Here is a 21,412-nt window from a genome sequence, read left to right on the forward strand (position 1 = left end):
ATTTCCTTACCTTTGTCCTCTACCTCCTAACCACACCATATATACAGATTTTGAGGAGCCTGTTACTTAGATTGTTAGGTAATATAGAGAACAACTTCAATTTGCCTTTTTAGTACTTCTGGCTAGCTGGCAAAATCTACTTTATTTCCCTCTCCCTGATTCTCTTAAGTTTCCCACTGCCTTTTTTTAAAGACCAAAACGGGAAGAAAGAAGCCCTACATACAGAATCTGCCTGCTAATGTTAAGTCTCTTCCTAGCCATTTTTCTCTACTTTCTCTGTAAAGATGACATGCTTTAGAAAGAGCCAAACAGCCCTGCCCTACCATCACGTTTCTTCAGTGGGAGTGACTAATGACCTATAACTTGAGAGTCTTCAGAAATAGGACTCTTAATAAGGCTAGCAAGACATTCTTTAAAAGTGTTTTATGGGGAAATAATCACATGTAATACATGTAGATGCTAAAATAGAGCTTATTACTCAACAGGAGGAGAAAGTGTAGTCACTCCAAGTTTCTTTTGTAATATCCACCCTTTAACTTTCTTGTTCAAGGATCTTGCATTTTAGGCTTTCTCTTATAGGACACCATGCTTTTTATTATGGTGTCTACCAAACTGCAAATGAAGATTAAGCTTTTATGCCTAGACACACATTGGATACATTATGGTTATGGCTTGTTGTGGGTTTTAGCTCTACATTCACTGAAAAGAGTTGATCTGCTCACAGGACAGAGCAGCAGTGCACCTCCCACCTCCCACAAAGCACTCTCCCACGTGGACTGTGACAAGCCCCTCACAAGCAGAGGGGGATGCAGGAGGCACAGAGGTCTAATTGTCCCAACAGTAAAGTAATAATTAGGACCTCAGAATTTTCTTTAATGTTTGCATTCACTTTTTTTTCTAATAGACCCTTGCTGCATGTCACCTTTGGGATTCTGTGAGGAGGGCTTTTTCAGAACACTTTCAGAAAAGTCTGCACATTTCTAACCCTGCTCACCTGGTGAGGGAATCATTGTATGACACGGCCAGACTCTGCCCTTGGGACCCTCCTTCCTGTCCTAGCACTTCTCTTTGCCCAACTCCCCCTGCACACCCTCACTGTTAGTCATCTGCCTTTGAAAGTGACAGCATGTTAAAAGTCATTCACAGGGTCCTATGGCAAGTATACTACTCAGCAAGGAAGTAGACTGTGTCTCTGAAGAAGTGAAGGATAGACTCATTCATTGCTTTTCTAAATTTCAGGCTTTCATTAGCTCTCTTATTTTGATTAGAAGTGGTTTCTTAGTTTATTAATGTTGCAGGAGGGAGCACCAGCATTTTGTTATACGATAAAAATCTCATCTTAATTTTATAATGCCTGTGATATTTACCGATAACATGTATGGGAGGTTTGCAAATTTAACTTTGAAGAGGTTTATGATTCCCTCTTCTAAATGTGTGCTCTACTCAGTGTGCGTTGCTCCAGTACCTGTGGTAGGAACCTAGGATAGTTTATGGGCTATTAAAACCAGCATGTCAAGCATGTTTCCTTGGAATGAAAAGTAGCATGTTCTTCTGGATAGTTTTCTTCTTTAAAGAAATTATTTACTTGTACTTAAACAACTTATGTAAAAGAATGAACGTTTTACCCTTTACTGAATTCTATCAATGTTGGCATAATTTTTTGCCATGTTTGCTTCATCTATTTCCTTTCCTTTTGTTTGTTTTTTTTTTTTTCATTGAACTGATTTGAAAATTGGTTTCAGGCATAATAACTACCTCCATATAAATTAATGTATATCTTTTTAGAATAAGCATTCTTCTACATTTATCACAATACTATTTTCATACTTCTAAATTGAACATCGATACATACTATGGAGCAGTCCATACGTACATCAATACATACTATGAAGCAGTTCAAATTTTTCCAATTGTTCTACAGTACCTTTTATAATGTCTTTTTCTTCCTAATCCAGAATCCATTTAAGGATCAAGCATTGCATTTTGTAGTCATGTTTCTTATGTCTCCTTTAACAGAGAAGAGTTCTTCTGCCTTTTTTTGATCAATTTCATGACACTGACATATTTAGTCTAGAATGTTCCCTAATATGAATGTGTGAGATTCTTTCTCTCTCATTACACTCCAAGTAATCACTTTGACAGGAACACTGCTTTGGTACTATGATGTTCTCCCTTTGCATCATGTGAGGAGGCCCCTAGTGCCGGTTGTAGCATTATTTGTTTATGCTAAGTCTCATCATTTCTTAGATTGGAGTTGACCAGATATTTCCATTATAAGCATCCTGTTTCTGTTTGTAATTAATAAATAACCTGTGCCCCTCATGATTCTGGAGTCCTGGTGTCAAGCCCTACATTGGGGTCCCTGCTCAGCATGAAGCTTGCTTCTCCCTCTCCCTCTGCTCCTCCCCCCAATTCAGGCGCTCTCTCTCTCTCTCTCTCTCTCTCAAATAAATAAATAAATAGTAAATAAATAACCTGTACCCCATCAACCTTTCACCAGTGGTTTTCAGACCCATTAACATACCTTGCCTGAATTATTTACTGTGTGGTTGCAAACTGTTTATTTTTCTTATTCCCTTGTCACTGAGTTTGCTTCTGCAGATCACTAGGGGGCCCATTTTTAATGAGGAAAAAACCTAAATTACGTTCAGGTACATTTCTCACTAATCTATCTTAATTCTCCCAGTTCAACAAACTCCTTTCCCTAGCCCAGTTTTCAATGGAGATGGCCCCTACTAACCCATTCTGAGGTTTTGTCTTAGAGTTCTATTCTTCCCAGAATCACATGGCTCCACTCTTTACACTCAGGCTTGGGGTCAGTCTGGTCTCAGAAGGACTTCAGATCATTCCTTGAATTGCCTGTGATAATCAGTCAACCTACATGGACCACTGGCATGAACACAAATGGAGACCAGGTTCGCCTCTCTACCCCCCTGAGGATCATAACTGCACACTGGGTTTATAACGTCTTTTTACCTAAGGTATAGGGAATAGTTCTCATGTGATTCCGTTCTCTTTACCTCATGATTTTTTTATGGCTTCTAGGATTCCATTTTATGCCTTACCATGATCTGTTTATTCTGTCCCCCAGAAGTAGAAATTTATTTGGTTTCTTTTTATTTTTCCCCCTATTACAGACAACATGGCCAAAAATATCTTTATGTACATCCCTGACATTTTTCTTAAGACAAGTTCCTAAAATTAAAATCAGTGGTTTTTAAGGTATTGAGGCAATTTCTTATAATTATTATATTTTTTAATTCCAATATAATTAACATACAGTATTAAATTAGTGTTAGGGATGCCTGGGTGGCTCAGTGGTTGAGCGTCTGCCTTCAGCTCAGGGCATGATCCCGGAGTCCTGGGATTGAGTCCGGCATTGGGCTCCTCGTGGGGAGCCTGCGTCTCTCCCTCTGCCTATGTCTCTGCCTCTCTCTCTGTGTCTCTCATGAATAAATTAATTCTTATTAATTAATTAATTTAATTAATTGGTTTTAAGTGTACAATATAGTGATTCAATAATTCTATACATTACTCAGTACCTATCATAATGAGTGTACTCTTTCTTCCCTTTCACCTATTTCACCTATCCCCCACCCCTTTCCCCTCTGCTAAGCATGAGTTTGTCCTCTCTAAGAGTCTGGTTTTTTAGTTTGTCTTATTTTTTTTTCCTTTGTTTGGTTTCTTTTTCCAGGTAAGAGTAGAAATCGTACGGGATTTGTCTTTTTCTGACTGACTTATTTTACTTAGCGTTATACTCTGTTGCAAATGGCAAAAGATTTCATTCCTTTTATGGCTGAACAATATTTCCTTGCATATATATATATGCCACATCTTCTTTATCCATTCATCTACCAATGGACACTGGGATGCTTCCGTAAGTTGGCTATTGCAAATAATGCTGCTTTAAACATGGGGATGCATATATCCTTTTTTTTGAATTGGCATTTTTGTAATCTTTGAGTAAATACCCATTAGTGCAATCACTAGATCATAGAGTAGTTCTATTTTCCATGTTTTATGAAACCTCCATACTGCTTTTCACAGTAGCTGCACTAGTTTGCATTCCCACCAACAGTGCATGAGGTTTCCTTTTTCTCAACCTCCTCACCAACATTTGTTGTTTCCTGTCTTTTTTATTTTAGCCAGTCTAACAGGTGGGAGGTGATATTGTAGTTTTGATTGCATTTCCCTGATGAATGATATTGAGCATCCTCTCATGTGCCTATTGGCCATCTGTATGTCTTCTTTGGAAAAGTGTCTGCTCACATCTTCTGTCCATTTTTTTATAGATTTTTTTTTTTTAAGATTTTTTTATTCATGAGAGACACAAACGGAGAGAGAGAGACAGAGACATAGGCAGAGGAAGAAGCAGACTCCTGGTAGGGAGCCTGATGCAGGACTCGATCCCAGATCCCGGGATCATGACCTGAGCCGAATGCAGGTGCCCAACCACTGAACAACCCAGGCATCCCTCTTCTGTGAATTTTAAATAGGATTATTGTTTTCTGGGATGCTGAGTCATATAAGTTCTTTATATATTTTGAATACTAAAGCCTTATCAGAGATGTCATTTGTAAACATCTTCTCCCATTCATTAATTTCCCTTCTGGTTTCATTGTTTCCTCTTATATGCAAAAGATTTTGATTTGATATAGCCCAGTAGTTTATTTTTGCTTTTGTTTCCCTGGCCTCAGGAGACATATCTAGAAAGATGTTGCTATGGCTGATGTCAGAAAAATCACTAGGCCTGTCCTCTCTTCAAGGATTTTTATGGTTTTAGGTCTCACCTGATAAATTTAGATCCTTAATCCATTTTGAGTTTATTTTTGTGTGTGGTGTAAGAAAATGGTCCAGTTCCATTCTTTTCTTGTAGCTGACCAGTTTTCCCAACACCCCTGATGAAAAGATTGTCTTTTTTCCATTTTCATATTCTTGCCCCCTTTGTCAAAGATTAATTGATCATATAATCATGGGTTTATTTCTGGGCTTTCTTTTCTGTTCCATTGATGGGTGTGTCTGTTTTTGTGCCAATACAATACTGTTTTGATTATAACAGCTTTCTAGCACAACTTGAAATCTGGAATTGTGATACCTCCAGCTTTGCTTTTCTTTTTCAAGATTGCTTTGGCTAGGGGGATCCCTGGGTGGCTCAGCGGCTTAGCACCTGTCTTCGGCCCAGGGCGTGATCCTGGAGTCTCAGGATCGAGTCCCACGTCAGGCTCCCTGCGTGGAGCCTGCTTCTCCCTCTGCCTGTGTCTCTGCCTCTCTCTCTCTCTCTCTCTCTCTCTCTCTCTGTTCGTGTGTGTGTGTGTCTCATGAATTAATAAATAAAATCTTTAAAAAAAAAAGCAGATTGCTTTGGCTAATCGGGGTCTTTTCTGGTTCCATACAAAATGTTAGGATTATTTGTTTCGGTTCTGTGAAAATGTTCTTACTATTTTGATAGGGATTGCATTAAATCTGTAAATTGCTTTGGGTAGTTAATGGACATTTTAACAATATTTGTTCTTCCAATCCATTAGCATAGAATATCTTTCCATTTGTGTTATGCTTCCTTACCAATTTGGATGCCTTTTATTTCTTTTTCTTGTCTGATTGCTGTGGCTAGGACTGCTAGTCTATATTGAATAAAACTGTTAAGAGTGGACATTCTTGTCTTCTTCTTGACCGTAGGGAAAAGGAAAAAGCTCTCAGTTTTTCAACTGTTGAGTATGATGTTAGCTATGAGTTTTTCATATGTGGCCTTTGCTATCTTGAAGTATGTTCCCTTTAAACCTACATTGTTGAGGATTTGTATCATAAATGGATGTTGTACTTTGTCAAATGCTTTTTCTTAGATCTCTTGAAATGAACATATGGTTTTTATTCTTCCCTTGTTAATGTGATGTGTCATGTTAATTGTTTCACAAATACTAAACCACCCTTGCATCCCAAGAATAAGTCCCACATGACTGTGGTGAATGATTTTTTTAATGTATTATTGCTTCAGTGTGCTAATATTTTGTTGAGAATTTTTGCATTTATATTCATCAGACACATTGGTCTATAGTTCTCTTTTTATAGTGGAGTCTTTATCTGGTTTTGGTATCAAGGTAATGCTGGCCTCATAGATTGAATTTGGAAGTTTTAATTCCTCCTATATTTTGGAATAGCTTGAGAAGAATAGTTTTTTTTTTTTTTTTTTTTTTTTTTTTTATTCATGAGAGAGAGAGATAGAGACAGAGACACAGGCAGAGGGAGAAGCAGGCTCCATGCAGGAAGCCTGATGTGGGACTCGATCCTGGGACTCTAGGATCAGGCCCTGGGCTGAAGGCAGCGCTAAACCGCTGAGCCACCTGGGCTGCCCGAGAAGAATACGTATTAACTCTTCTTTAAATGTTTGCTAGAATTCACCTGTGAAGCCATCTCCTCCTTGGGATTTTGTTGTTGTTGTTGTGAGTTTTTTGATTATTGATTCAGTTTTGTTGCTGGTAACCTATTCAAATTTTATATTTCTTCCTGCTTCAGTTTTGGGACGTTATGTTTCTAGGAATTTATCCCTTTCTTCTAGGTTATCTAATTTGTTGGCATACAATTTTTCATAATATTCTCTTACAATCTTTTCTATTTCTCTGATACCAGTTATTTCTACTCTTTTATTTCTGACTTTGAGTCCTCTTTTGGGGGGGGATTGTTTTTCTGTTTCTTTTGTGATGAATCTGGCTAAACATTTATCAATTTTGTGTTTTGTTTTGTTTTTTTTCTAAAGAACCAGCTCCTGGTTTTATTGAACTGTTCTATTGGTTTTTTTAGTTTTCTATTTAATTTACCTCTGATCTTTATTATTTCCTTCCTTCTACTGGTTTGGGGTTTTTGAGGGTTTGGGGGGGGGCGGGTTCTTAAGATTTTATTTATTCATGAAAGATGCAGAAAGAGAGAGACACAGGCAGGGGGAGGAAAAGCAGTCTCCATGCAAGGGACCCAATTCGGGACTCCTTTTCAGGAATCCAGAATCAGGCCCTGAGCCAAAGGCAGACGCTCAATCCCTAAGCCACCCAGGTGTCCCTCTCTTTCAAGCTCCTTTAGGTGTAGGGTTAGGTTGTTTATTTGAGATTTTTCTTGCTTCTTGAGGTAGATCTGTATTGCTATAAAATTCCCTCTCAGGACAACTTTTGCTTCTTCCCCAAGACTTTGGGCCATTGTGTTTTCATTTATATTTGTCTGCATGTATTTTTTTTATTTCCTCTCTGATTTCTTGGTTAGTCCATTCATTTTTTAGTAGCATATTATTAACCTACATATATTTGTGGTCTTTCCAGATTTTTTTCTTGTGGTTGATTTCTAGTTTCATAGTGTTGTTGTCAAAAAGGATGTATGGTATGACTTTGGTCTTTTTGAATTTGTCAAGAATAGTTTTGTGGCCCAATATGTGATCTAGTCTAGAGAACATTTCATGTATACCTTAAAAGAATATATATTCTGCTGTTTTAGAATGGAATGTTCTGAATTTATCTGTTAAATTCATCTGGTCCAGTGTGTCATTCAAAGCCACTATTTCCTTGTTGATTTTCTGTTTGGATGATCTGTTCACTGAAGTAAGTGGGTTTGAAGTTCCCTACTATTATTGTATTATTATTAATACTAGTTTTATGGTTGTTACTAATATCTGTATATAGTGCTGTATATTGGGTGCTCCCATGTTGAGTGCATAAATATTTATAATTGTTATAACTTCTTATTGTATCATCCCCATTACTATCATACAGTGTCTTTGTCTCTTGTTACAGTCTTTGTTTTAAAGTCAGTTTGCCTGATCCTGCCACTTTCTTCTGGCCTGCAAAGTTCTGTTGAATAATCAGCTGATAGCCTTGTGGAGTTTTCCTTATATGAAACTATTTTCTCTCACTGCTTTGAAAAGTGTCACTACTTTTTGACATTTTAATTATTCTGTGTCTTGGTGTTGATCTACTTGGCTTGATTTTGTTAGGAGATAATCTGTGCCTCTTGGATATGGATTTCTGTTGCTTCTCTAGATTCAGAAAGTTTTCAGCTATTATTTTCTTCAAAGAAATTTTCTGTCCCCTTTTCTCTCTCTTCTTCTAGGATCCCTCTTATACATATATTATGATACTTGATGTCGCTGAGTTCCCTAAATTATTCTTATTTGCATAATTTTTTCTCTCACCTCCTCAGTTGATTACTTTCTATTACTCTGTCCTCCAAGTCATTGAGACATCTGCTTCCTCTAATCTACTGTTTATTCCATCTAGCATATTTTTAATTTAATTTATTGTGTTCTTCATGTCTGATTGGTTCTTTTTCTATCTCTTTGTTAAGGGTCTCACTGATGTCCTCCACTCTTTACTCAAGTCCAGTGAGTATCTTTATGACCGTTACTTTAAATTCATATGTATTTCTTATCTCTATTTTGCTTAGGTCTCTTGCTGTGATTCTGTTCTATTCTTTCATTTGGAACATATTCCTCTGTCTCCTAATTTTGTCTGTCTCTGTTTCTCTGTGTTTGGAAAGTCAGCCACATCTCTTACTCTTGAAAATAGTGGCCTTATGAAGAAGAGGTCTGTAGTGCCCTGCAGTGCAGTGTCCCCTCTTCACAAGAACCTGGTATTTCAGAGGTGTCTCCTGCGTGTTCTGGGTACATCCTGCTGTTGTGGCTATGCTGCTTTTTCCTCTAGTCCAGTCATCTGCAGTGGCTCTCTTTACTTATTGTGGGCAGTGTTCGGTCCCTGTGGTGTTAGTGGACCAGTCTGGGGCTTCCTTGGGCTTGAGTTGAGTCAGGCCAGCTGTTTGTGGAAGACTAGAGCACCAGACTGCCAGGTGCTTTCCCTGTGTGGTCCCCTGAGAAGCTTTTACTGGTGAGTAGGCCTGTAGTCATACTTAGTTAGGACAGTGCACTGCTGGGGCGCCAGTCTGAGTAGTATGTGGGGTTATGGTTCCCTCTCTCTGGGGCAGGAGTGTCTTTGGAGTGGTGATGACCCCTTTTGGAGGTGCTTACACACTGCTAGGCTTGTAGCACCGCTCTGGATGGGCTGTTGCCAAGAGCATAATGGAGGGGCAAGATCTGCAACATGCAGAGGGGCTGGATGAACAGTGTTTGCTAGGTTTGCTCACAGGCCCGGGGGTGCAGGCCTGCAGCACAGGGACTGTGGCAGGCCTGGCGAGAGGGGACAGATCCACTGGAGTACAGTGGTAGGGGGAGGGGGAACATTCTCAAGTTCAGTTGCTGGTTCCTGCAGGTGCCTGTGTATTTTGCTGGGAAGCAGAGGAGAGAAATGCCACCTGCTAGCTCTTTTGTTTCTGGAGGAATCGCCCAAGAATCTCTGTCCCTCCAGAACAGCTAGCTCTGCGATGAGTAAACAGCTCTCCCTTCTACAGACCTCAGCCCGGTTTTCAAACTGCTGTTTTCATGATGTATCTCCTTGGGCTGTTTGTTGTGCTGGCTCTTTAAGGGCAAGAACTCATTTCCCCTCCCTGCTCTCCAGAGCTGAACCAGCTGATTTTTAAAATTCAAGGTTTTAAGTCCCACTGACTGTAAGAACTCCTGATATTCAGCCCCTCTGGTTGTCAAAGCCAAATGTTGCAGGGATCTGCCTTCCCGGCCTAGGGGTCTGTTTCTCTCCCCTCTTAGCACCTGCAGGTCCCTCCCTCCCACAGAGAGCCCCGCAGGTGCGTCGGCTCCCCACTGAGTCCCTTCCTTGCAGCCTCTTGTCTACATTTAGCTGCGCAGTTTGTTTTGCCGTCTTCAGTTTGTTTTCTGGCTTATTTATGCAGCTGTGAGTCTTACCTGGTTGTTTCCCGGGGAGGAGGCGAGCATGGGGTCCTCCTCATCTGCCATTTCCCCAGAGATCTGGCTTTGAGGTAGATTTTAAAGACGGTGCCTTACGTCTCACAAAAGCTCTTCACCCTTTCCCCAGAAATAATATTCACCTATTTATACAGACAGAGTTTTGCATAAGATATCTGGGTTTCTTGAAGCCGTGGGCTCAGATTCGGAAATCAGTTTGCAAGATTTAAGTATGAAAATTATCCAAGGGATCCCTGGGTGGCGCAGCGGTTTGGCGCCTGCCTTTGGCCCAGGGCGCGATCCTGGAGACCCGGGATCGAATCCCACGTCGGGCTCCTGGTGCATGGAGCCTGCTTCTCCCTCTGCCTGTGTCTCTGGCTCATTCTCTCTCTCTCTCTGTGACTATCACAAATAAATAAAAATTTAAAAAAAAAAAAAAAAAAAAAAAAGAAAATTATCCAAGACCACATTCTCCAAGGAGCTCTCTCATGCCTACTCGGATCATACCATTTCATGATTCCAAACACTAGCTTTAATTCTGATAAGTAGTTGTGAGACTGTTAGGAGCTTTTCTATTATTTGATGTTAAGAAATGTGTATGACTGCATCCGAAATTCTCACTTTTCGAGAGAAGAGTTGGGATATTTTATATTCATAATTAGTTCCTACAGGTTCTCTTGTAATCCTCAGTACAGTGAACGCTTACCTCTCATAATCAGTAACTCACATTTGTTCTCCATAACTAAATGCTAGTAACTCTGGTTATGGAAGTTTGGGGAATGACACTTTGAGTTTGAAGTTCCCTGATCCGTTACATAAATTCAGTTGTTCTAACCTAATATATTTATACTATGGAAGACTAACTTGAGAACCTAGACTGACCAATCCATAGGTCTGATCTATTTTTCCACTTAAGATCTTAGAATATACCATGATTAAGTACCTTTGATTTTGACTTTTGGGACTCTAAACTAGGAACATCCCACAATGGGAATTGCGACCTAGATTGATTTTATTTATTTATTTATTTATTTATTTATTTATCTATCTATCTATCTATCTATCTATCTATCTATCTATCAGAAAGAGAGAGCAAGAGCAGGGGGAGAAATAGACTCCCCACGGAGCAAGAAGCCCAACTCAGGGCTGGATCCCAGGATCCTGGGATCATGACTTGAGCTGAAGATAGACACCCAACCAACTGAGCCAACCAGGCACCCTGCAACCCAGATAGTTTTTAATCTTTCTTTCATTTGGAATGGAACATACCAATGAATTCTTAGCAGCATTTAGTGGGGAAAATATTGGAATTTTGAGGTCACTTAAATCAATAGCTGTTCAGGGCACCTGGGTGGCTCAGTGATTGAGTGTCTACCTTCAGCACAGGTCATGATCCCAGGGACCTGGCATCAAGTCCTGCATCTGGCTCTCTGCAGCAAGCCTTCTTTTCCCTCTGCTTATGTCCCTGTCTTTCTCTCTGTGTTTCTTCTGAATAAATAAATAAAATCTTTTTTAAAAATCAATCAATCAGGGACGCCTGGGTGGCTCAGCGGTTTAGCGCCTGCCTTCAGCCCAGGATTTGATCCTGGAGTCCCGGGATCGAGTCCCACATCGGGCTCCCTGCATGGAGTCTGCTTCTCCCTTTGCCTGTGTCTCTGCCTCTCTTTTGATGTCTCTCATGAATAAATAAATAAAATCTTTAGAAAAAAATCAATCAATAGCTGTCCTTCCACCTCACCATTAAAACATAGGAATTTTAACTCACACTGTCTACGTCATTCCCTCCAAGTACTCAATTTTGGGCAGCTGAGATATGGCACAGAGATTTCTAACTGCATTATGTTCCAAGAAAATGTCTAACACAAAAATGCTTACCAAGATGTCAGAGGAAGATGACTGATTTAAGTGATGTTTTCTGGGGTGCTGGGTGGCTCAGTTGGTTGAGCATCCAATGTTTGGCCTTGAGTCATAATCTCAGGGTCGTGGAATCAAGCCCCACATGGGACTCCACACTCAGCTCTAAAATAAATAAACAAATCTTTGAAAAAAATTTAAAAATAAATGATGTTTTCTGGATTAGAGTCTTCAGTCACATCAGAGGTGGTCAGTCATACTGTGCATGCATGCGTGTGTGTGTTGAGGGGGTGTGGTGATTTCAATTAAATGAATAACATCAAATTAATTTTCAATGCACAGCCTATTAGAGCCATCATATTTCGTTGATTCTTCATTAAGATAGCTCAGAACAGAGATGATACTACTACAAAATACCAAATGAATTTTCTTGTAAGTAGATTTTTCCTAAGCAAAGTTGCATTGTGCTAAAATACATTTATACATAAGGAGAGCATTTAGAAGTCAAAGCTATTTTTAAAAATGTGCATTCTCAGTTTGAGCTGAACTGTTTAAAAAAAAAAAAACTCAAGGAAATCAATTATTTTGAGTCTATTAAGGAATTTACTGAGACTCCAGTACTGTCTATTCTGTGTGCTCAGTGTAATACTTTATTATACCAAAATAAACTCAGAACTGATTCCAGGAAAATCCTATGAAAAAATTAAAGCAGAGAAGAGTGTGATCTCAGTGTGTGGTATTTGAGGCAAATTAGAAAGCAAGCAACTGAACTCAGATCTGTTTCTGCCCTTAAATCACTAAAGGACCTTGGGAAAATTGCATAAAATCTCTTCGTCTTGTCTACTAAATGAAGATGCCAATATCAGCCTACTTTTCTACTTCAGGAAAAAAATTCCTTGAGTCAGATCAACTTCTGTTATATAAAGAATCATTGAACATAGTAGTACTCTAATAAAAATGCCTAGATTTGGGACAACAGTGGTCAGATTCATAGGGTAAATGAAGCATGTATTGATTTTTCAGACAGGTGATTTAACCATCTTTGTGAGGGTTTTTTTTTTCTTTTCTATATTTTCTGAACTCTTTGTGCCAGCATTGCTAACCATGTAGACAGATTCATTTAACTCTTTTTAAGGAAAGTTGCACCTATCAGCAGAATTGAGTTGTAAATAGTGCTTTTGTTTCCTCTGTCCAAAGTACCATATGAAGTAATGTAGAGCTTCATGGTCCCTAATGCCTAGGATTTTACAATCATCATTAATTCGTGTCAAAATATAGAGGCTGTGGGCTTGTTGGTCGGCAGACAGCTGTGATCAAGGGGGAGAAAACTTTTCAAATCAGATCTGCTGTTAAACCCTCAATTGTGATGTTAGGCTAACGACTTAATTTCTCTGAAACTCAGTAAAAATGGGGGCTGTTGTGAAATTAAGATAGGATAATAATGTTTTATCATCTGAAAAGCAAGCATCAAGTAAGAATTATTTGTAAAAGGAAATGACAAACTGTAAGATGAAAGAGTTTTATTAATAATGATAATAGATCACATTTATTGAGCACTGACGTCGTATGCTAAATGATTTACATGCACTGTCTCATTTAATCTTTCAGCCAGGACTATGAGATGAAGAAACTGAAGTTTAGAGCAGTTAATTATATACCCGTTGTCATTAATAAGTAAGGGACCCAGGATTCACACAGACTCAGAGCCCCAGCTCCTAAGAATCTACCTGATATGATGATCGTTGTCAAATGTTAGAGTAAAGGGGAATAGAATACAACCTGTGATTTGCAAGTTGGGTAACTTGGTCTTTCAGACATTTACATCTCTTTACTTACAATTTTTTGATCAAAATACTACATTTTCAAGATAAAAGGCAGAAGAAAGTTGCTTTCACTCTTTTCTCCTGACTCTAAATCTCACTTCCCACGTTAAGATTCTTATGTAGCCTTCTAGAAATTTCCTGTACATTTAGAGGTAGTATATGTGTATGCATATGTGTGAACTCTTCTGTTTAAAACAGATAATATTATACTAAAAATACCCTTTTACAGTCTCTTTTTTCCCCACGTAAATTCTCCCATACCAGAACATACAACCCTTTCCCCCTCTTTAATGGCTAGATGGTATTCCACAGTGTGGTAATTTAACTAACTGGTGTTGGACATTTAGTGACCTCAGCTGTTTGTCATCATGAGCAATGCACCCACAAACATCCCAGTACCTGTCTTCATGTCGAATAAAGGCCTAGAGGAGGAAGAGCTGAGTCAAAGGTGTGGGCATTGAAAACACAGCCCAGCATTCCCATGCTGCCCAGCAAGCTACCATCCTACCAACCCTGTCTTCACCTCACTCTAGAGCCCCAAGAATATCAAACATTTTCTTCTCTACCAGTCCAACTTGTAAAAGGTTGTATGGGTCAAATTAAGGATAGTTTATGTATGTTACCCAGCTCTGTTTTTCTTTGTTAATTTATTCACTGTTTTATTGTTTCCTGTCATAATTATCACAAATCTATTTTCCCCATTTTTCATTTACTTTTTGGCCTTCATTACTACATTTTTTAATACAGAGGATTTTAATTTGTGTGTAGTTACTTTTTACATTGTTGCCTATAAATTTTGCATCATGCCAAAATCCCAATCCGAGACTCCAGAATTCTCTTGTATTTTCCTCTGGTGCTTTCATACTTACTTTTTCATGTCTAATTTTTGATGCATCTAAAACTTACTTTAGTGTAATAATGGAGGTATGGGTTCAGCTTAACTTTATCCAAAATGATATTCCCTTGTCCTAGTACCATTTATCGAATAAGTAGGCATCTTTCTTCTAATCAAACTTACCAGGCCAGAAACTTCAGTTCCCTCCATTTAGCTCATAAAGAAGCACCCATTATTTTTACCCAAGTTAGTTCAGTCAGTTACCACAGTTCCTGCCTCTGAAATCCCACTAATTTTCAGTTGCCCGCCCTCCTAAAGCCTCCTTTCTCCCTCTGTTGGCTCCAACACTCCCTCTGTAAAGCACATTCGCGTTTCCCACTTAGTACACATAGGCTTCTTTGCTTCCATGTCAAGCTCCTGCCCTCCTTGCTTCCCTTGTGCTACACTGTCGAGTTCCATCTCATCTTCCTTTCACACCGCAACCCCTGTCATCCCAATGATAAGCCAGCTCTTCCAGAAGTAACCAGGTTCCTAATGGCCACAAATATTGTCCAAGTAGGCATCCTAGCAGTGCCTGACCCCTCTGAAGAGCCATTCTAGAGGTCCTCTGCATTGTTGGCATCCTCACTCCTGACTCCCACCTCCCACCCCTGCCAGTCCCCTTGGCTGGCCCTTCCTTTCCCTCTGATCACATCCACCACCATGATGCATCTGTCCCCCTTGACGATGACTGTTAAGTTTGCCTCTAGTCATCACCTCCCCTTGGAGCATAGACATTGAAACCAGACAAGCCTTCTGAGATCTCAGCTGCTCCCACTTACCAGCCCAGTGATCCTTAGGGAGCTACTTACTGTCTCTCAGCCTCCAAGTGGGTCCATCTCTCCTACAGGATGCTGGGTTTCATATGGGCAGAGACTCCATAGTGTTGTATTTTGTATTGTATTTTAAATAAGATGAGGTTTTGCTGTATTGAGGGCCCCACTCTGTGTCAGGTATCATACTGTGGACTTTTTATAGCTCGTCTTTGACAAAGTAGGCATATGTTTGTATTCACTTCATATTTCAACCCAGGGCCATTTGAAGCCAGAACCCATCTCTTTCCATTGTCTGTTAGTCTTTCTCCAGAAGCTTAGCCTCCATCGGAAAGACAAGCTCTGTTTTAGGAAAATCCTCACTGTGGCCACTTTAGATGTCTGTGCTCAGCCAACATCCCCCTGACTCAGCCAACCTCCTGTCCCCCCAACCCCAGCACAGCGTCACTGACAGACATATCTTCCCTCCCTCATTCATTCATTCATTCATTCATCCATCCCTTCATTCACTGGACAAATAGCTATCCTTCGTGCCGGACTCACCTGGACATTAGAACTATGGTAGTGGTAGGCAGACTCAGCCCTCCAGGCAAAGGCGCAGGACACTATTGTAATGAGTCAAAGTAAGTACAAGGACCGCAGAACACATGGGGTGGGAGGTTGGGGAGAAAGGGCGCTGTTCAAGGGGAGGCTCCCAGGAGCGCTAACCAGGGGAGGACGAGGGCTCTGGTGAAGAGAGGCTTACTGTAACTGCAGAGAGAAGCAAGAGCTGGAGACTTGGGGGCCTTGCACCCCATGTGTGGGCTTTATCCAGAGGGAGGGGCCTCTCACATTTTACTTGGGAGCAGCCACACAATCACATTTGTTCTTCCGTTCCTTCACACGGCTCCCTGTCATTCTGCTGGTATCTGCACGCATCTTCTGTTTACTTATTGCCCTTTGGAGGTGCCTCGGAGCAGACTGTTTCTTTAACATGACAACCTAGAACACTTCCTGAACCACAGTCGGCACTCAACAGAGTTGGTGCTGAAATGAGTGAATGTTGAGGCAGGGTATATGATCGAGAGTCTTCTTTTCCTTTAAAAAAAAAAATATGAACTCAAGAGTTATTTATATCTTGTTTATTTTCTTTGGAGAACCAGACCCATTTTCTAAACACCAGATGGCTTAAATCAGTTTATTAAAATGTTAATATGGTTGAGCTTCATAAAATATAAGCAAGTCCTTTTTGTTTTTGTAGGATTCTGACTTCTCCTCAGAGTAAAATCAAGCCTTAATAGAAGTGTGAACACTAGGTTGTTTGATATCTATTGCCTTCTAAATGGGGAAAGAAAAGTATAGCTGTTTTTCTTTTAAAGAGACAGCTCTTTCGAGGAAGGAGGGGAGACTATCCCAGGGATTTATAATTTTGAACCCCTTTATTGTGAAATGCCACACCACTCACCATTTGTATTCTGCTTTAGATTTTTGGAATTTGCCTATTTATTTTAATACACAAGATATATCATGTAGACATTAAAAATATATAAGAAAAAACATTTGTCATCAAAAAAGGCAAGTGTGAAACCAGGAAAACAGACCACATTTCCCCCTTAGTCCCTTCCATAAAAGCTTTTGATACACAAGGAGAGAAAAGGAGACTTGATTTTTATTATTCTTAACATCTCAAATAGAGCTTTAAATAAGATGCAGTCTTTCTTATTTCATGGCCAGATTCTTTTCCCTGCCCAGTTTGTTTATTTCTAGTCATGTAACCAAAAGATGAGAAATTATCCCTTTTGTACCATATACTTGATTGAGTGGATCTGAAGTGGGGGGAAAGGGAGGATGTGGGATAAAGACAAATGAGGTCTGATATGAAACTCACAATAGGAGATTGTATGCAGGTAGAAGAATTTGACTCAGTAGTAGGCTCTCTGGACATGTCTTAATAACTGGGATCTCACAGAATTATTCTATTGGTACATGTTAATCCCTTTTGGTGTGGAACTAAATAATAATAGTTCCAAATATAATAATGATGATAATAGTAAGAGTAATAATAATAATGATGACAGCTACTATTCATTTTGTTTCTTTTACTCCAGACACTATAAACGTATTTTCACTAAGGCTGAAACCAATGCATGCCACTCGAAGCTGCAAAACCCCACATTTCCGTATTTAAAATGACTGCCCCAATAACAGATGGGGAATGCTGTGTGGTGATAGAAAGCACAAGGAGCCTTTCAGTTATACATCATAGGAAAGGCCAGAAATTACAAAGCAGCGTTTTTTTTCTCTCTCCTGTAGCCGTTAGCCCATAAGCTCTGGATTAGCCAGCAAGAGACCCTGTTCCCAAATGCCTTTCTAAATAAATGCACACTGGCTATTAGGTTATCATTTCTCCACATGGAAACTAAGCCAGAGGAAAGGCAGAGAGGAAGAAAAGCCATTAGTAATGAAATAATATGTGTGTGCCAGGTACTCACTTAAAATCAAGGATTTATGCTGTCATTATAGTTTCTACAACTTGATGTGACAAACACTAGACTATAGAAGTAAAACACACACACAGACTAAATCTTTTCATAATAAGAAATCTCCCCATTCCCTGCTCTTAGGTTACGGCCTCTTGGAAAACTGATACATTTCAGATGGAGAATATAGAAGGCCCATCTATGTCTAGCAAGATGGCCATTTGACTAGTAATTTAAGTGACTAGTAACTGCTTAACTGTCCTCTGTCTACCATGCTGATTAAAGAAAGAATCTAAACAGTGCTTCTTAAACATGCTCACATCTCAGACCACCTCTTTAAAGCTTGTAGTTCTAAGCACCTGGACTCTCCCAGTCATGGTAAAGCCATGACTCTAAACTACTTTTAAGACAAAAAGAGACATACCTCTAACGTGTCATTTGCCTTTTAATATCCAGAGGGCTTATGGCCACAGATAAGTTTATTCCCAGTTTATTAATCTTATATATCCAATAATTGAAACTTCTAAAGTGGATCTTTGCTAAACATTTATGTATTGATTACAAGCTAAATTTTACTTAACCAATTTAAAAAGCAGTTACTGGGGCATCTGCCTTCAGCTCAAGTCATGATCCAAGGGTCCTGGGATCAAGTCCTGCATCAGGCCCCCTGCTCACTGGGGAGTCTGCCTCTCCTCCTGCCTCTGCCCCTCCCCACTGCTCATGCAAATAAGTAAAATCTTTTTAAAAATAAAATAAGAAGCAGTTACTAATCCAATAGAGCTGCTTCTTTTAAGCTCTCCAAACATCTTTTTTTTTTTTTTTAAGTAGGCTCCATGCCTAGCATGTAGCCCAGTGCAAGGCTTGAACTCATGACCCTGAGATTATGACCTGAACCAAAATCAAGAGTCAGACACTTAACCACTGAGCCACCTAGATACCCCAAAACTCTGCAAACATCTTAAAAAGTAGCTGTAACAACACAAAAGTAGTCATTACAGAACCAGTTTCTGTACTTACTCCTAAACCTATTCCAGAAAACTAACACTGTAGGTATAGAGTTTCAGAAATGTCACATTAATTAATACCAATCTCAATCTTACCAACAAACGAAAAAGAATACTTGAGATTGCAGGACCTGAAGTAGATACCACCTGATTCCTGGGCACCAATCCAAGCTGCCCTTTTATGGGTAAAGTTCATTTGTTAAATCAATACAACTGTGTGTGTCTGTACTTTATTTGTTTCTTTGTTCAACTGGACTACTATGACCAATAGAGAACAAAGGACCCATGGGAAGGAAGGAAATGTTCTCCCAGAACCATACCGAGTCAGACATGCCACCATTATACCACCTAGCTAGGTATGTCCAGCGAATAGCGAAAATGCAGACCTAGAGGTCAGAGGGCAGGAGATGGAAGTTTGAAAGTTTTCCGAGAAGAGGCAAAACCCGGAGACTGGGCCGTGTTGCCTAGAGGGAGCAATCAGAGAGAAAAGACGCCAAGAGAGCATTCAGAACAGAGTTTTCTAAGCATGATATTTGCTGGGTCCATGACTTAGAGCTCATCAGGAAGCTGTCTGTGAAGGGGCAGTTGGGAGGCCGTTTGTATTTCTGAGAGCCACTTAATGAGAGAGAACAGGATCAGCAGGGCAAGCTGGTGACCCAGAGGCAGAGGTACCAACCATGGAAGAGAAGCTCAGTAGTAAAGAGCCTGAGAGAACAGAGAACTGTTTGAGAAGTCGGGAAATAGGTAGATGGGTCCATATGGGATTTCGGAGGAGAGGGGTTGATTTTTTTCAAGGTGCCAAGATTTCATTATGTGTGTTGACCAAGAGGAAGGAGTCAATGCAAAAGAAATCATTGAAGACACAATAAAGAATAGGAAAAAATCAATGGATCAATATCCCAGAGCAACCAGGGGAAAGTAGTTTTCCTCAAGAAGCCTCAAGTACCATTAGAGAAGGGAAAGAGAGTAGAATAGATAAAAAGGACAGATCCGAGGCAAAGAAGGAACAGTAGAAGAAGCACACATTTTCTTTTTCCTGCTTTGTCATTCACGTTTCAAGCAGGTTTGTGTTTGGTACTGTAACAACCATGTAATATGGCATCAAATACGTCAACAGTTTCTTTTACTGTTGTTTTTCTGGGCATGAAAATCCATCTATCTTACATGCTCTCAATTCTTTAAAAGAAATTAGCAGAACTGCATAAACTTTAGTTTTATAGGTAGGGCTAAGAATGCATTGCCGTGAAAAGAAATAAAGAGGGTTGTTGATAAGACTAGATGTAAAGAACGCAAAGGGCGGCCATTAACAAAGCATCCAAGGGTCATTGTGCAACTGAGGTGACAGAAGGAAAGTCAAAGACGCATTTTAGCAGCGAGATCAATCAGCCTTGTTTTGCAACATTTGGAGCAGATAGAGCAGTTAATGCCATCTGCCAGGCTGGGATTGGCAGGGAAAATGCAGCAGTAGAAATCAGATGAAGCAAGGGCACCCACGCAAGCATCAGTGCAGTGACCAGCCCCCAGGTCCAAGCTGGGTGGCATAGCTGTGGGGCTGGAAGGGGCAGGTGGGCCATGAGAATGGAAGAGACCCATCAGCTGGAGGCCATGCTGAGAAGCAGGAGCAAGCTTGGGGTGACAGACTGAGAAAAGCAGAAGGATGAGAGATTAACTCACCGTCTTGGACTTGGCTATGTCGGTAAGGTCCATAACCAAGGGTAAGTGACGTTAGGGAGGACTGGACTTGAGGATAATAGGTATGAGGCAGGGTGTTTGAAAGGTCATTAGCGTAGAAGCTGATAAACCTAAAAACGCAGGCAGAGCAATGAGTAGACAGGAAAACTGAGCTAGGGACCAAAGTTGTCAGAGAAAGGGCAGGAACAGGTAACAGCTACAAGTATGAGAAAAGGGCCAAGACGGCCTCAGTGTGTACCTGCACCACCATGCACGGTGACCCCAGAAAAAGTAGATAGAAACTTCAGAACAATCAAGAGGTTCTATAGGAGCCTCTAGGATTATAGGCTCTTCAGATTTCATCAGTGATCATCTCCTGGAAGATGCTAACATTCTCAGCTTCGCCCAGCAAACAAATCTACTTACTTAGCTGAATCACCATTTGTGGCTTTGCATTGAGACTTAGCTTGTTTGTTTCTACCTGAGAAACTGCGGCTTGTGACTAGAAGTAAAGGAAATTGATTAGCCTGTGTGACTGGCATAATAAGACTCCATCTGATACAGTCACATCTCCTGTGATTAAGCACAGTAAGGAATTAATAGTAAGCAGAGCCATAGCCCAAAATGTATTATAAGCATGATGGAGCAAGATATTACAAAACTCACCTTGTATGACTGTTTCTCAAAAAAAAAAGTAATAATAGGGGATCCCTGGGTGGCTCAGCAGTTTCGCGCCTGCCTTTGGCCCAGGGCGCGATCCTGGAGTCCCGAGATCGAGTCCCATGTCGGGCTCCCGGCATGGAGCCAGTTTCTCCCTCTGCCTGTGTCTCTGCCTCTCTCTCTCTCTATGTCTATCATAAATAAATAAAAATAAATATTAAAAAAAGTAATAATCATAGAGGTACTGTATGATCCAGCAATTCCACTTCTGGGTATACCCCCAAAAAAATTAAAGGCAGAATCTCAAAAGAGATATTTTATATCCATGTTCACAACAGCATGAATCCCAATAGCCATAAGGTAGAAGCAGCCCAAATGTCCATTGATGGATAAAGGGATAGGCAAAATGTGGTCTAGATGTGCAGTGGAATATTATTCAGCCTTAGAAAGAATGAGGCCCTGACTCATGGCAGCACATGGAAGGAATCTTGAAAACATGATATGAAGGAA

At 40.1% G+C, this 21,412-nt stretch overlaps 1 protein-coding gene across 13 annotated transcripts in view; it reads left to right on the forward strand.

Annotated features, from left to right (window-relative positions):
- Positions 1 to 21,412, forward strand: part of LYRM4 (LYR motif containing 4) — a 159,291-nt gene that overhangs the window by 67,609 nt on the left and 70,270 nt on the right. For 5 of the 13 annotated variants that reach the window (XM_077886344.1, XM_077886340.1, XM_077886339.1 and 2 more), the window contains one exon: positions 8,320 to 8,356. The exons of 7 other annotated variants lie outside the window; for them this stretch is intronic. In XM_077886344.1, the coding sequence (XP_077742470.1) occupies positions 8,320 to 8,356 (37 nt within the window). Of the gene's footprint in view, positions 1 to 8,319; positions 8,357 to 11,980; positions 12,091 to 21,412 lie in introns of those variants that run through there. One more of the 13 variants, XM_077886345.1, reaches the window with a different exon arrangement.

This window comes from Canis aureus, chromosome 37 (genome assembly GCF_053574225.1).
Source record: "Canis aureus isolate CA01 chromosome 37, VMU_Caureus_v.1.0, whole genome shotgun sequence".
Classification (NCBI taxonomy): Eukaryota; Metazoa; Chordata; class Mammalia; order Carnivora; family Canidae; genus Canis; species Canis aureus.